The following is a 16,331-nucleotide window of genomic DNA, read 5'->3' on the forward strand; positions in this document are numbered from 1 at the left end:
ATGCAGCCTCCCCCCCCCCCTGGATATGGGGGGGGGGGCACTGTCCTGCCAGCGGTGTTCACAATGCACCCCCTGATCCGAGAGATGGGGGTGCCGAACACCTGGCACAGGCCCTTGGTGAAGTCAGATCCTCCTGACGCCGATTCCAATTAGCACGTGCTAGTTGCTTCAGCTCGGAATTATAATTGGAAACATATGATTGGAAATGAAGCTGAAAGCACATACATCAAGTAAAGCTTGACAGATAAGACTGCTGATTAATGGATCTCTGCGACTAGGAGTGACGGATGGATAAGTAAATCTTCTGATGAATCACCACAAGGAGACTGTATGTTTGGAACGAGGGGGGGGGGTGGAGGAAAAAACTCTTTTTTTCTTTGCACGATGTGATATTAATAACCCTTCACCCCAGATAGAAACAAGATCGTCGCGTTTTTATGAATCATAGGCAGGATTTTAAGAACTGTGTGGGATGCATTGCAACAGGAGAGAAGACTGGTGAACAGTGAGAAAGAGGAAAAATTTTATGACGCAGTTAAAAAATGGCATCTTGCCAAGACAGGCTTGCTGGAGAAAGAAGGACAGGGGGAGGAGAATCAGGATCGTTCGAATGAGAAGGAATGTTGGAATGCAAGTTTGACCTGACAGAGCCCCCTGATTCATTTGATTTATTTGGTAAGCCTGAGAAAAATAAAGGACAGACCGGAGATTAATTTTGTTTATGGAAGCGTTGTACAGAGGCTGTCCCTGACCGATATGATTTTTGGAAGAGTACAAAACCCACACAGAATGCCAGTTTTCAACCTGCTTGTGAAAATCATCAGAGATCGCAAAGAAAGGAACATACGATAACAACAAGAAGAGAAAGGAAGTAACAAAGGACTATCCGGATCAAACTGGATAGAACTGTCTAATTAAAGCAGTAAGACAAGTGATGCCTGTTTTGGACTCATGCGGAGCTTGATGTATGGGTACCCCCAACAAAATTTAAAATTTGGCTGTATAATTTGGAACTAATGGGATATGGATAATGTGATGTGATTGGCCTGTTAATAAAAATTATTTTTTTTTAAAAAAAAAAGATTAATTTTAAAATCAATGTCACCCTCCAACAGAGAGTGCAGCATACTCAAGTCCATTGATTTCAGCAGGCTTAAGCACCCTCAGTGCCACACTGGATTTTGGCCTAAATGTACTTATTATTATTTATTGAATTTATATACCAGGAGGACTCAGGGCAGGTCACAGACTAAAATCAAATATAAAACCACAAAAGACATAATCAAAATAAAAACAACTAACCCCCCCCCCACACATTTTAAAAAGACATAGGATGTCAATCAAATCAACCAAAGGCCTGGTTAAAAACTAACATTTTTGCCTGGAGAGAAGGCAACAGGCAAACTTCCCTGGGGAGAGCATTCCATAGATGGGGAGCCACTGCAGAGAAGGCCCGTTCTTGTGTTGCCACCCTCTGCACCTCTCGAGAAGGAGGCATATGAAGAAGGGCCTCAGATCATTTTCAGGGACTGGGTAGTTTCATATGGAAAGAAGTATTGCAGTCCTGATCTGTTTAAGGCTTTATAGGTCAAAACCAGCACTTTGAATTGGGCTCAGAAACGAATTGATAACTTGTGCAGTCGAACCAGGATTGGTGTAATATGCTCAAGCCATCTTGCTCCGGTGAGCAACCTTGCCACTGAATTCTGCAGTACCTGAAGTTTCTGAACCATCTTCAGAGGCAGCCCTATGTATATCACATTGCAGTAATCTAACCTTGAGGTTACCAGAGCATAGACAACAGTAGTTAGGATATCCCAGATAGGGTGAGCCACTAGCCGAAGCTGATGGAAGGCACTCCGGGCCACTGAGGCCACCTGAGCCTCAAGTGGGAGCAAAGGATCCAGGAGGACCCTCAAGCTGTGTACCCGCTCCATCAAGAGCAGGTGACCTCCCACCCATCTGGTCTAGGGAACCCCTCGCTAACAGTGCCTCAGTCTTAACTGGATTGAGCTTCTGTTTGTTGGCTCTCATCCAGTCCATTACCAAGGCAGGAACAAATTTATAAACGAACTTAATTGTGTTGATACAAAAATTGCACTAATTTTGCAAGAAGACAAAACTAAAATTTGTGACCTCTGTAAACTAAACATGTTAAGCCAATTTCGATGTTTTAATTATTTTGCTTAATTCATATTTATGTTATTTCCCAGTAAAGTGGGGGAAACTATTTGGTGGCCATTGAAGCCCCTGCTTCCTGAACACTGAAAATCTTTATGACATTTTTCATATATTTTCAGGCCTCTCTGCAAAGCCATGAAGGCTAGAAACTTGGAGCACAGTGCAGCAGCAATTAGTCACAACTAGCATAAAACTTATTGATTTAAGTGAGACTAATGACTACTTTATTTTTAAAAATAAAATAAAATAAAAGCTGAAATCCCCGGGAAGTTGAATTCTGCATCCAGCATGCTTTGGTTTTGTACAGTGGCAGAATGCACACAGCCTTGACCTTGCCACTAACATTAGATTTACAGGACATGGGGCAGTTAAAGTAGAGGCTGGTTAGGTCAAAAGTTTACAACAATCTCTTGGAGGAGCATAGACCTATTTCTGATGGATCCCATAGCAGCACCTGTGCTGGTAGCTGATCTTCTAACAAAGAAAGCCAGTTGAGGTAAACATTTCCTTGATCTTGCAAAGCCCCTCTTACGTTCTAAAGGAAAAGTGAGGGACAGGAAGCTACAAGTCAGACTGTTTGTCCACCTCTGCTCCAGAGTGCATGCTTTGCAAAAAATGTACACTACCACGGAGCTATGGTCTGCCCCCACCCCACCCCAGAAAAGATGGATACTTACAGTTACTCAATCCAGTTTAGTTGTGCCTTCAACTGTTAGAATCATAGAATCATAGAGTTGGAACAGACCACAAGGGCCATCGAGTCCAACACCCTGCCAAGCAGGAAACACCATCAGAGCACTCCTGACATATGGTTGTCAAGCCTCTGCTTAAAGACCTCCAAAGAAGGAGACTCCACCACACTCCTTGGCAGCAAATTCCACTGTCGAACAGCTCTTACTGTCAGGAAGTTCTTCCTAATGTTTAGGTGGAATCTTCTTTCTTGTAGTTTGGATCCATTGCTCCATGTCCGCTTCTCTGGAGCAGCAGAAAACAACCTTTCTCCCTCCTCTATGTGACATCCTTTTATATATTTGAACATGGCTATCATATCACCCCTTAACCTCCTCTTCTCCAGGCTAAACATGCCCAGCTCCCTTAGCCGTTCCTCATAAGGCATCGTTTCCAGGCCTTTGACCATTTGGGTTGCCCTCCTCTGGACACGTTCCAGTTTGTCAGTGTCCTTCTTGAACTGTGGTGCCCAGAACTGGACACAGTACTCCAGGTGAGGTCTGACCAGAGCAGAATACAGTGGCACTATTACTTCCCTTGATCTAGATGCTATACTCCTATTGATGCAGCCCAGAATTGCATTGGCTTTTTTAGCTGCCGCGTCACACTGTTGGCTCATGTCAAGTTTGTGGTCAACCAAGACTCCTAGATCCTTTTCACATGTACTGCTCTCAAGCCAGGTGTCGCCATCTTGTATTTGTGCCTCTCATTTTTTTTTGCCCAAGTGCAACACTTTACATTTCTTCCTGTTAAAATTCATCTTGTTTGTTTTTGCCCAGTTCTCTAATCTGTCAAGGTCGTTTTGAAGTGTGATCCTGTCCTCTGGGGTGTTAGCCACCCCTCCCAGTTTGGTGTCATCTGCAAATTTGATCAGGATGCCCTTGAGTCCATCATCCAAGTCGTTGATAAAGATGTTGAATAAGACCGGGCCCAAGACAGAACCCTGTGGCACCCCACTAGTCACTCTTCTCCAGGATGAAGAGGAACCATTGATGAGCACCCTTTGGGTTCGGTCAGTCAGCCAGTTACAAATCCACTGAGTGGTAGCATAGTCAAGTCCGCATTTTACCAGCTTCTTTACAAGAATATCATGGGGCACCTTGTCGAATGCCTTGCTGAAATCAAGGTAGGCTACATCCACTGCGTTCCCTTCATCTACCAAGCTTGTAATTCTGTCAAAAAACGAGATCAGGCTAGTCTGACATGACTTATTTTTCAGAAATCCATGCTGACTATTGGTGATCACAGCATTCCTTTCTAGGTGCTCACAGACTGTTTGCTTAATGATCTGCTCCAGAATCTTCCCTGGTATTGATGTCAGACTGACTGGGCGATAATTATTTGGGTCCTCTCTTTTCCCCTTTTTGAAAATAGGGACAACATTTGCCCTCCTCCAGTCTGCCGGGACTTTGCCTGTTCTCCAGGAATTCTCAAAGATGACTGCCAGTGGTTCTGAGATCACATCTGCCAGTTCTTTTAATACTCTTGGATGCAGTTCGTCTGGCCCTGGAGACTTGAATACATCTAAACTAGCCAAGTATTTTTGTACTATCTCCTTAGTTATTCTGGGCTGTGTTTCCTCTGCTGAATCATTTGCTCCAAATTCTTCAGGTCGGGCATTGTTTTCTTTATCGGAGAAGACTGAGGCAAAGAAGGCATTGAGGAGTTCAGCCCTTTCTGTGTCCCCTGTTTGCATTTCACCATCTTCTCCTCTGAGTGACCCCACTGGTTCTTTGTTCTTCCTTTTGCTACGGACATACCCATAAAAGCCTTTTTTGTTGCTTTTAACCTCTCTAGCAAGCCTGAGTTCATTCTGTGCTTTAGCTTTTCTGACTTTGTGTCTACACGTGCTGGCTATTTGTTTGAATTCCTCTTTGGTGGTTTCCCCCCTTTTCCATTTTTTGTACACATCCTTTTTTAATCTTAACTCAGTTAAAAGTTCTTTAGATAGCCACCCTGGCTTCTTTAGGCACCTTCCATGTTTCCTTCTCATTGGTATTGCCTGAAGTTGTGCTTTTACTATCTCCCTCTTAACAAACTCCCAGCCATCATGAGCTCCCTTTCCTTTTAGTATTACTGTCCATGGGATCTCACCCAGCACTTCCCTAAGTTTTATGAAGTCGGCTTTCTTAAAGTCAAGAAATTGAGTCCTAGTATGCTTGGCTGCTCCTTTCCGCTGTATAGTAAACTTCAGAAGAGCATGATCACTCGCGCCTAATGATCCTTCCACTTCTACCCCACTAACCAGGTCATCAACATTGGTTAGGACCAGATCTAAAATGGCTGTTCCTCTTGTTGCTTCTCCTACTTTCTGGACAATGAAGTTGTTTGCAAGGCCAGTGAGGAATCTGTTTGACCTTATGCTCTTGGCTGAGTTTGACATCCAACAAATATCTGGGTAATTGAAGTCCCCCATTACTACTATCTCCCTTCCTTTTGCATTCTTGGCCATCTGTTCCAGGAAGGCATCATCTATGTCCTCCTTTTGGCTTGGGGATCTATAGTAAACTCCCACAATGAGGTCTCTGTTATTCTTCTCTCCCTTAATTTTGACCCATATGCTCTCACTTTGGCTTTGAGGTTCTAAATCTTGGATCTCTTCACAGGTATACACATCCCTGACATATAACACCACTCCTCCTCCTTTCTTGTCTGGTCTGTTTCTCTGAAATAGATTGTATCCCTCCATTATTACATTCCAATCGTGGGACTTATCCCACCAGGTTTCAGTGATGCCTATTATGTCATATTTAGTTTGCTGTACCAGGAGCTCAAGCTCATCTTGTTTATTTCCCATGCTTTGCGCATTAGTGTACAGACATTGAAGTCCATTAATCATTCCCCCGTGTCTCTTATTTAAGGATTTTTTCCTCCCACCACTAGGTCTGCATGCTGTTTGCTCCATTTGGTCTATGACATTTGGATGATCATCTTCATCAATTGATAGACTCCTACCTTCAGGAGCACTGTCTCCCTCCCCCACATTAGTCAGTTTAAAGCCCTCCTGATGAGGTTTCTGAGATTTTTGGCAAAAACATTCCTCCCAACCGTTGTGAGGTGCAGCCCATCGCTTGCCAGAAGTCCATCTTCAAGAAACTGCAGTCCGTGATCTAAGAATCCAAACCGTTCCTGTTTACACCATTTGCGAAGCCAGCTGTTCACTTCCACTATTTCCCCCTCTCTCCCTGGGCCACGTTGTTCAACTGGGAGGACAGATGAGATGACAATTTGCGCATTTAATTGCTCCAATTTCCTGACCAGAGCCTCGTAGTCTCTTTTGATCTTCTGGAGGCTATTGCTTGCAGTGTCATTGGTTCCCACATGAACCAAGAGGAAGGGGTATTTGTCAGTGGGTTTTATGATTCCTTGCAGTCGTTCAGTTACATCTTGGATCTTAGTCCCGGGGAGACAGCACACTTCCCGAGACATCTTGTCAGGCCCACAGATCACTGCTTCTGTTCCCCTCAGTAGGGAATCCCCTATCACCACTACACGCCTCCTCTTAGGTTTGGTCGGGGTTCTTCCGTGAGCTGTCCGTTCCAAGGTCGCCTGCACATTCCCTGAGGACTGACTTTGCTGTTCGTCTTCATATACCTGATCGACTGTAATGAGGGAGAGATCCTCAAATGGAGTCTGTTCTTCGTCTTCCATGCTAGCGGAGAGGACTTCAAAGTGAGTGTGTATTTCTAAACAATCAGAGGGAACCCTGGGCCTCCTACTTCTTTGAGTCACGTTTCTCCATATATCTGGCACCTGTGTTGGTGAACTAGCCTCCTTCTCAGGGGTGTCCCCTGCCTCCTCCTTGGTGGAGACGGTGTTCTCTGTTGCTTCCAAGAGCTGCCCCCTCTGACCTTTGCACAGGGAGAGCAGCTAATCAGCCACAAACACACACACACAAGAAAACCCTTTTGCTCCTCCTTCAGCTGCTGCCCTGCAAGCTCTGATAAGCTCCTCCCACAGCTAATCACCTGACTCAACTGAAACTCTGCCCCCTCTGGCCTTTGCACAGGGAGAGCAGCTAATCAGCCACAAACACACACACAAGAAAACCCTTTTGCTCCTCCTTCAGCTGTTGCCCTCTGTTAAGATTTCTTGAACATGCATTCTTCATTAGTAAATCTAAAGCATATTTGTGGACCACAGGGATTTAGAATTTTAAATAAAAAACAAGGTGTCAGGGGTGCCTCAGGTCCCAGCTCACAAAGGACCAACACCAGTGTCTCTTTATATACAGAAGTCTTTATTGAAGTTCATTGTTGGTTTTACATCCGTGGTGCGCATCCCTATGTCTGTAACTCTAGACCGTCGAAGCTCCGTCTGACTCTTCCCCTCCCCTACACCAGTTTAACACCCTAGCTTTGCTCCACCTCTTCCTCTGCTCTTTTTTCCTCTGGGTCTTCCTGCCCCCTGGGGTCCCACCCCTCCTGGACTCTTCGGAGGCGGATTCCTCTGACTCCTCCCCCTGTCTTCGGCGGGCTTTGGGACCTGGCTCCCAATCCGGATTTTCTGCTGACCCGCGCGCCTGCACATTTGAACTTGGCACACGCGCCCAGCCAGCCACTTTCCTCCTAACGGCTACACTGCTCCTGTCACTGCTTCCTCCTTCGGAGGGGCTGGCTGGAAATCACCTCTGCTCCGCCCCTCCACTCTCCGATGGAGGCGTGGTCAGCTCTGGCTCTCTCTCTCTCCCTGCTAGAGTGGACGCCGGTTCTGATCTGTGGGTTTCTTCCCCCCCGCTATGCTCTGGCAGGGAAGCTGGCCCTGATCTCCAGCTGCCGCTTGGGGACTCACCGCTGGCCCCCCTTGCCCTGACCCTGGGCGCCTCTTTCTGAGAATCTTCTGATTTGCTGGAGAGACTCATGGAATCTCTCGGGTCACTGGCATACCCTCCTAAGCTCCCCTCAGATTCCTCCCCTTCGCTCTCCAACTCCTCTTTCCCCTTTGGCTCAGCCCCTGAGCCCCTGACATCCATCCCCCCCTCGAAGCCCCCCTTCCCCCTCCCCCTCTCCGGGCGTGGGTTCCGGGTGCTCCCGTGCTTTGGGGGCGAGTGCTGGATACTGTTCGGTGCCCCTGTCTTGCAGTCCTCCAGTTGGATCTGCCCATTCCGTACTGGACTCGTCAACGTCGATCTCCTCCGCTTCCATCTCTTTGCATTCATGCTCAAACCCAAAACCCTCTCCCAACACGTCCATGTCCAACTCACCCTCCGGTACCTCGGGTGGTGCTGCGTGTCCGGGCCCCTCTTGCAGTTCCCGTCTCCACCCCACCTCCGGTTGATCGTCCCACCAATAGGAGCGGTCGGTGTCGACCCCCGAATAAGATCCCCTTGGGGTGCTCCATTCCGGTGGCGTCTCCTCAGCTGATGAGAACCCCTGGAACGTGCTGGCTGAAAGTGTGGGTGTGAAAAGCCAATCGTCGAAATAATCTGCCGGCATAGGTCTGTGTGGGAAGAGTGCATGAAACTCGTCTTTGAGATAGCGCTCCTCCAGGGCATAGTCCGGTACCCACCTGTTGGCGCTGGCCGGGGTACCTTCCTCGGCGAGGAGATATTCAACTCCCTCTTCCCCCCATCTCGAGTCCAAAATCTCCGTGACCTTGTTGATTGGTGTCGCCCTTTGTGACTCCCCCCCGTGGGTGATTTTCTGCGTGGGTCTGGTGCGTTCCCTGGCGCCTGAAACCTGTGTGGTGCCTTGTAGGGTGTAAGCACCGACCTATGAAAGACCGGGTGCATTCTGGAACCCTCCGGAAGGGTCAACCGGAAAGCTACTGGGTTGATTTGTGCCTCGACTTGGTAAGGCCCTAGCTGCTTGTGTCCAAGCTTCTTCTTAGCTAACGTTCTGGCTGGCACTGCCTGGGCCGCTAACCATACCCAGTCCCCCACCTGGATGTCTTCCCCGACTCTCCTGTGCCTGTCTGCCTGCACTTTGTAGGCTTGTTTTGCTAGTTCTAAGTTCCTTCGGAGTTGCTCGTGGACCTCCTGCAACTCTGCTGCCAAGTGCTCTGCCCCCTGTGGCTCCCCCTCCCCCTTCGTCTCCAAACCCGGGAAGGTTCTGGGATGCCGCCCATTGTTGGCGAAGAACGGCGTCACCCCTGTAGACGCGTGCTTCGTGTTGTTGTAAGCAAACTCGGCCAGCGGTAGGTAGTCCACCCAGGTCGAGGGTTGTTGATTCGCGTAGCATCGCAGGTACTGCTGCATGATGGCGTTGACCCTCTCCGCCTGCCCGTTGGTCTGCGGGTGTCGTGCCGACGCTAAGTTGATCTTGACGTTCAGGATGCCCAGGAGCTTGTGCCAGAAACTCGAGACGAACTGGCGCCCCCGGTCGGAGAGGATGGATCTCGGCAAGCCGTGAACCCTGAACACGTGGTCTATGAACAGCTTGGCGGTTTATTCCGCCGTGGCCACCTTCGCATAAGGAATGAAATGCGCCATCTTGGTGAACAGGTCTATGACCACGAGCACCGCTGTTTTGCCTCTCGAGCTGGGCAGATCTGTGACAAAGTCCAGGGCTACTCTCTCCCACGGTTCAAACGGCGTCTGAAGCGGTTCCAGCAGTCCCGTCGGTGCCCTGTGTACTGGTTTGGCCCTTTGGCATGTGTCACACCGAGCGACGTAATCCTCAACTACACCCCTCATCTTCGGCCACCAAAAGTCTCTGGCTACTAATTGCCGAAATGCCCAGCGCTGGGTGCGTCGTGTAACTGCTGCAGGACTTTCGCGCGGAGGTCGTCTCCCAGCACATAGAGCGCCCCTTTGTGGAGGAGTAGGCCGTCGCGTATCTGGAACTCTCCGTCCTTCGCCATGCCTCTTTGCACCTCCTCTATCTTGGCTCGTGCGAACGAGTCCGTCTGCAGCGCGCGACGCACCGCGTCCAGGTCCACTGTAGCTGAAGCGCACGCCCACGCTTTCGGTGCGAAAATGTGCTTGGCCGCCGCCGGTGCCGCTTCCTCGAGATACTGCGGCTTCCTGGATAGTGCATCTGCCATGACGTTGTTGTCTCCCAGGATGTATTCTATCCTGAAGTCGAAATCCGCAAAGAACTCCGCCCAGCGGATGTGTCTCTGGTTCAGGAACCTAGCCGTGCGCCAGTACTCCAGGTTCTTATGATCTGTGCGGACTTGCACGGTGTGTCTGGCTCCAATGAGGAAGTGCCGCCACGCTTTGAAGGCTGCGTGAATGGCCAGCAACTCCCTGTCCCAGATTGTGTAGTTCTGCTCCGACTTGCTGAGCTTCCTGGAGTAAAATGTGCAGGGCCTCCAGTTCCCTTGCGGATCTCTCTGCAACAGGACCGCCCCCACCGCTCTGTCTGAGGCGTCAGTCTCAATCCGCAGCGGTTCGCCGGGGTTGACGTGCAGCAGCTGTTCTTCGGACGCGAAGAGACGCTTGAGTCTCTGAAAAGACTGTTCCGCCTGGTCCGTCCAGGTGAACTTCTTTTTCTTGGAGCTGAGGGTGTCCGTGATAGCCGCCGTCTCCTTCGCAAACCCCTTGATGAACTTGCGGTAGAAGTTGGCGAAACCGACGAACTTCTGGACCTCCTTCCTATTGCGCGGGCTCTTCCAGTCCAACACCGAGCGGTCCTTGGCGCTGTCCATGGCGAGTCCCTTGTCGGACAGCTTGTAACCCAGGAAATCCACCTCCTTCACGTCGAACTGGCACTTTTCCAGCTTGGTGTAAAGCCTGTGCTCCCGTAATCTCTGCAGGACCTCCTTGACGTCTCCCTCGTGCGCTGCTTGCGATTCCGAGAAGATCAGGATGTCGTCGAGGAAACAAACGCACTTCTTGTAGAGGAGTCCCGCCAACACGTGGTGCATAAATGCTTGGAAAGTGTGGGAGCCATTTTGGAGACCGAACGGCATAACTTTGTATTCATAGGTGCCTAAAGGCGTAAACATGGCCGTCTTCCACTCATCGCCCTCCCTTATGCGTATCAGATTGTATGCGCCTCGTAGATCCAGCTTGGTGAAGATTCTCCCCTTCCGCACCGTCGCGAGCAGGTCGTCGATCTTGGGCATGGGAAAAGCCGTGGGCTTTGTCCTGGCATTTATGAGCCTGTAATCAACTATCAATCTTTTTTGGGGCGTGTCTTTTTTCTTCACGAAAAACACGGGACTGCCCCCCACTGCTTTGGACTCTTGGATGAATCCCCGCTTCAAGTTGTGATTTATGAACTCCCTGAGTTCTTGTATTTCGTCCTCAGACATGGAATACAACTTCCCCATCGGCAGCGTCGCTCCCGGTAGGAGGTCAATCGCGCAGTCGTAGGGCCGATGGGGAGGCAGCTTGTCAGCTTCCTTCTCGCAGAAAACTTCCAAAAACTCCTTGTACTTGTCTGGTACCGCCTGCACCATGCTGAGGTGTAGCTGTGGTTCATCCTCCTGTCCTTCCCCCTCCTGGCTGGGCTGGATGCAATGTTCCGCGCAGTAGGAGGAGCCGAAGGTCAATTGGCGCTGGTACCAAGCCAATCCCGGGCTGTGCCTATCCAGCCAACTCATGCCCAACACTATGGGCGTGTCTGATAGGTGAGTGACGTTAAAACTGATGACTTCGCGATGATTCCCAATTTGCATCACCATAGGTGGTGTTTGCTGTACCACTTGCCCCCCTAGCAGCTTCCTGCCATCGACTGTGACGACGTTCAGGGGCATCGTGGCCGGTAGAAGCGCTATGCGGTGCTGCTTGATGAAGTCCACCCCCACAAAGTCTGCATTGCTACCAGAGTCAATGGTAATGGGGACTTCCAGGGTGAATCCATTGGGCAACTGGAGTGATGCAGTGAGTTGCACCACTGGTTTGGGCGGGAGGGGGTCTGTGGGCTGCAGAATCTCTGGGGACTGCTTCAGAAACTTGCCTGGCTGGGCCCCAGTGCCTCTGATTCCAACCAGGCTTGGTCGTTTCCCTGCAGCTCATCCCCCTGCTGAAAAGCTCCTCTTACTGTTGCTGAGGCTGCAGTGTGCTTCTGGATCCTCTGGGGACACTCTTTGGCCATGTGCTGTGCACTGTCGCATATGAAGCACTTCCTGCTCCCTCTAGGAGTTTTCGTCTTGGCTGCTCCTGGTGTTAGGGCTCTGGTCGCTGTCTGAGCCTTAACGCCACCCAACTCCATTGGCTCTGCCTCCTCCCCCAAAGGAGGTGTGGAGTGTGCGCGTCCAGTCTCCCTGGGCATGAAGGGAGGTGCTCTGGCCGGTGTGCGTGCCAAGCGACCCTCATCCCTGCTCCAAGGGCGTTCTTCCAGCCGAACTCCTATCGTAAGCGCTCTTTGGACGACTTCTGCTGTGGTGCTAGGTCTGGCCAGCTCATCTTTCACAGAAGCATTTAGCCCCTCCCAGAACAGATCCCTCACTGCTGCAGAGTCCTTCTCCCAGCGCAGTGCATTTACCAATGCAAAAAATCGGGAGTGGTATTGTCTCACCGTTGCCTTGCCCTGCCGCAAGCCGTGCATTTCCCTTCTGGCCACGTCAACATCTATGGTTGATTGAAAACAAGCGTCCATAGCCTCTATAAAAGCGTCCGAATCCCGGAGGGCGGGATCATCCTCGCGCCATAAGTTGCGCAGCCAGGATTTAGCTTCCCCATGCAAGTGAGTTATGATGAACCCCACTTTCTCCTCCTCATCTCTAAAGTCTTTTTGAAGCAATCTTAGCGCAAAAACAATGTCTGCTCTGAAGTTGGGATACTGTTTCAGGTCCCCATTGAAGTGCGAGACTATGCTAGCCCCCTCTTGCCAAGGCCAACTCCCTCCGATCTGGGTCCCTGTTTGTACAAATGTTCCCACCTGGCTTGCAGATCTTTGCAGCGCGCCTCTGCTTCCTCTTCCCTCTTTCTGGAGGTTGCTACTTCGGCGTAGAGCTTGCTGACTGCCTCCTGCAGTGCTGCCACCTGCGCCTCCGTATTCATCTCCTCCTATCTTCGTGAGCTCGCAAAAAAAAACTTTTCTTGAGACGGAGCTTACTGTCAGGGGTGCCTCAGGTCCCAGCTCACAAAGGACCAACGCCAGTGTCTCTTTATATACAGAAGTCTTTATTGAAGTTCATTGTTGGTTTTACATCCGTGGCGCGCATCCCTACGTCTGTAACTCTAGACCGTCGAAGCTCCGTCTAACTCTTCCCCTCCCCTACACCAGTTTAACACCCTAGCTTTGCTCCACCTCTTCCTCTGCTCTTTTTTCCTCTGGGTCTTCCTGCCCCCTGGTGTCCCACCCCTCCTGGACTCTTCGGAGGCGGATTCCTCTGACTCCTCCCCCTGTCTTCGGCGGGCTTTGGGACCTGGCTCCCAATCCGGATTTTCTGCTGACCCGCGCGCCTGCACATTTGAACTTGGCGCGCGCGCCCAGCCAGCCACTTTCCTCCTAACGGCTACACTGCTCCTGTCACTGCTTCCTCCTTCGGAGGGGCTGGCTGGAAATGACCTCTGCTCCGCCCCTCCACTCTCCGACGGAGGCGTGGTCAGCTCTGGCTCTCTCTCCCTGCTAGAGTGGATGCCGGTTCTGATCTGTGGGTTTCTTCACCCCCGCTACGCTCTGGCAGGGAAGCTGGCCCTGATCTCCAGTTGCCGCTTGGGGACTCACCGCTGGCCCCCCTTGCCCTGACCCTGGGCGCCTCTTTCTGAGAATCTTCTGATTCGCTGGAGAGACTCATGGAATCTCTCGGGTCACTGTCATACCCTCCTAAGCTCCCCTCAGATTCCTCCCCTTCGCTCTCCAACTCCTCTTTCCCCTTTGGCTCAGCCCCTGAGCCCCTGACACAAGGACACTCAAGTCAGCATATCTCCTGGGGTAGGGCACTTTATACATGCTGAGAATGGCTCTCATTTTCATTTCCCTCCTGTGTTTTAGAGCTTAGCCCTGATTCATATTAGAATCTGTTGATTATTTGATTACTTTTATTTTAAAAAGTGGCACTGTCAGGGGCTCAGGAGCAGAGGCACAGGGGAGAGAGGAAATGGAGAGCGAGGGGGAGGAATCTGAGGGCAGCGGAGGGCAGAATGACAGTGACCCGAGAGATTCCATGAGCCTCTCCAGTGAATCAGAAGATTCCCAGAAGGGGGCGCCGATGGCCAGGGCAAGGGAGGTCCCAGGGGGGACACACCAGAAGCAGGGGGCCAGCGGAGACTCCCAGAGCAGTAGCTGGAAATCAGGGCCAGCTTCCCCACCGGAGCGTAGTGGGGGGGAAGAGTCCCATAGGTCAGAGTCAGCGTCTCCTCCGGCAAGCAGGGAGGAGGAGTCAGGCCCAGCTAGCGTCCCCGAAGAGGGGAGCAGTGACAGGAGCAGTATAACGGTCAGAAGGAAGGTGGCAGGCTGGGCGCGCGCGCCAAGTTCAAATGTACAGGCGCGCGGGACAGCAGGAAGCCCGGATTGGGAACCAGGTCCTAAAGCCCGCCGGAGGGAGGGGGAAGACTCGGGGGAGTCAGCGTCAGAAGAGTCTAGAAAGGGGAAAACCCCGGCGGACAGGAGGACCCAGAGGAAGAGGGAGCAGAGAAAGAGGTGGAGCAAGGCTAGGGTCTTAAACTGGTGTCTGGGGGGAGGCGACTCAGACGGAGCTTCGGCGGTCTAGGGTTTAAGACGTAGAGCTGCGCGCCGTGGCTGTAAATGAGAAACTGATCTTCAATAAAAACTATTTAATATAACAACGGACTGGCGTTGGTCCTCTGTGAGCTGGGACCAGGGGCAGCTCTTACAGGCACTCTCTTATGTTAGTATGTTAGTATAATAGTGTGTCCACAAGTGTTATAGCCAGATATTGAATACAAGAAAATTAGGCAATTACACTTACCTAGGAATGATTTGATTTCAGAATGAATGTATCTGAATCTTGGCTTTTATTTTATTTTATTTTATCTTATTCCAGGTAGCTTTTCAGGACAAGATTCAGATAAGTCTGGTGTTTCAATGCAAGATATTCAGTGCCTTCTGGATAAAGAAGGCGCATCAGAACTTGTCACGGATGTCATAGTTAGTACCAAAAATGACAGGATATTCTCTGAAGCTATCCTGCTTGGGATTACATTGCTTGAAGGTGGAAACACACAGATCCAGGTACTTACTTGGTATTGCTTTGTTCTTTCTGTCTATATTGAAAACCTGTTCAAATATGAAAACAACTTAAGGGTGCACACAGAGAAATGCACAAGCAGGAGTCAATGCATTTCAAGGTGAGCTTCTCTTCCCTTTGCCTTCACTCCTGAGACATGCATTGCCTGCCACTCTAGGGCTTTTACTCTTCCAAGGGCATCAAGTTGCCCCCCCCCCATTGTGGGGGCATGTCATGTGATGAGTCACGTTGCATGTCATGTGGCATGTCCCGCCCCCACCGAGCACTCACTCGCCAGACACACAGGTATCTTGCCGCTGCAATGATGGTGTTCGCACAGACCTGGTGAGAAATGGGCTCCACACTCAGCCTGCTCCTCCCCGCGTGAGGAGGAGGCAGAGTGGGGCCACTGGGCTCTGGCTTCTCCTCCCCGTGCAATATTGGCAGGGAGGCAGAGCGGGCCACAAGATTTTGGAGGAGCCCAGCCCCCTCCTTGAAAAATTTGGGGGTCCTGAAGACCCCTCAGCCCCTACCACTCAGCATGTCTGTACTCTTCCCCTCATGCTTTAGCAGACCGTCTGCTCTTTCCTCTCTAATGCCCTTCCAAATATCACACTTGCATGGCAGATCTGTTGTTGCTTTTTATCAGTTTTTTGCTCTTTTGACTGAGGAAGGGGAGGTGGCTTATTGATGGCATATGGTCCAGCCAATTAAATGCTGAGCATGGTCAGCACCTGCTGAACGTTGACAGAATTGGTTTCCAATTCCAGAATTGGTTTCCAATTCCAGGGAAGATGGTATGTCCAACCAAAACAGGTTAGTGTAATTCCACAGGGGCTTGATTTCTCTGATTATGTATATATGCACATTTGATTATGTATATATGCACATTCTCTGATTATCATATATGCACATTCTCTGATTATGTATATATGCACATTCCCTCAGAGTGCCTTGTATCTTCTTCCAGTGCTACGGGTTGGTGAGGGTCTGGTGCCAGCCCTGCTTGTTAATCAATTAATTTAAAGAAAGGCTTCAGTCTGAATAATGTGATCTGAGCCAGGTATGTGCACCAGGAAAAAACCTCATTGTGATTATGATGAAAAGCTCATTGAAACACTGACTCAGTGTGCAGAGGTGGTGATGACGTAAAACCTAGTGTTGGATTTATTAGGAAAAGGACTTAAAAGTATTATAAATATGGTGTGGCCATATTTAGAATACTGTGGGCTGTATCCAATGTGCCCATTGAAATCAATGGACATATCCAATTTAGACCTGGGAAAGGGGATTACACAAATTCATGGAGAGCGAGTCTATAAATTGCTGTTAGCAATCATATCCAGAACCAGAACCTCCACATTCAGAGGAAGCTGCTAGGCACCAGCAACAAGGAA

The 16,331-nt window shown here is 50.1% G+C and overlaps 1 protein-coding gene across 11 annotated transcripts in view; it reads left to right on the plus strand.

The window, feature by feature from the left end:
• ITPR2 (inositol 1,4,5-trisphosphate receptor type 2) overlaps positions 1-16,331 on the plus strand; it is a 364,184-nt gene that overhangs the window by 252,996 nt on the left and 94,857 nt on the right. For all 11 annotated transcript variants that reach the window (XR_013394522.1, XR_013394523.1, XM_077935647.1 and 8 more), the window contains one exon: positions 14,752-14,939. Coding sequence is in view for 9 of the 11 variants with exons in the window: in XM_077935647.1 (XP_077791773.1) it covers positions 14,752-14,939 (188 nt within the window). In the remaining 2 variants the exon portion in view is untranslated. The remainder of the gene's footprint in view (positions 1-14,751; positions 14,940-16,331) is intronic.

This window comes from Podarcis muralis, chromosome 10 (assembly GCF_964188315.1).
Source record: "Podarcis muralis chromosome 10, rPodMur119.hap1.1, whole genome shotgun sequence".
NCBI lineage: Eukaryota > Metazoa > Chordata > Lepidosauria > Squamata > Lacertidae > Podarcis > Podarcis muralis.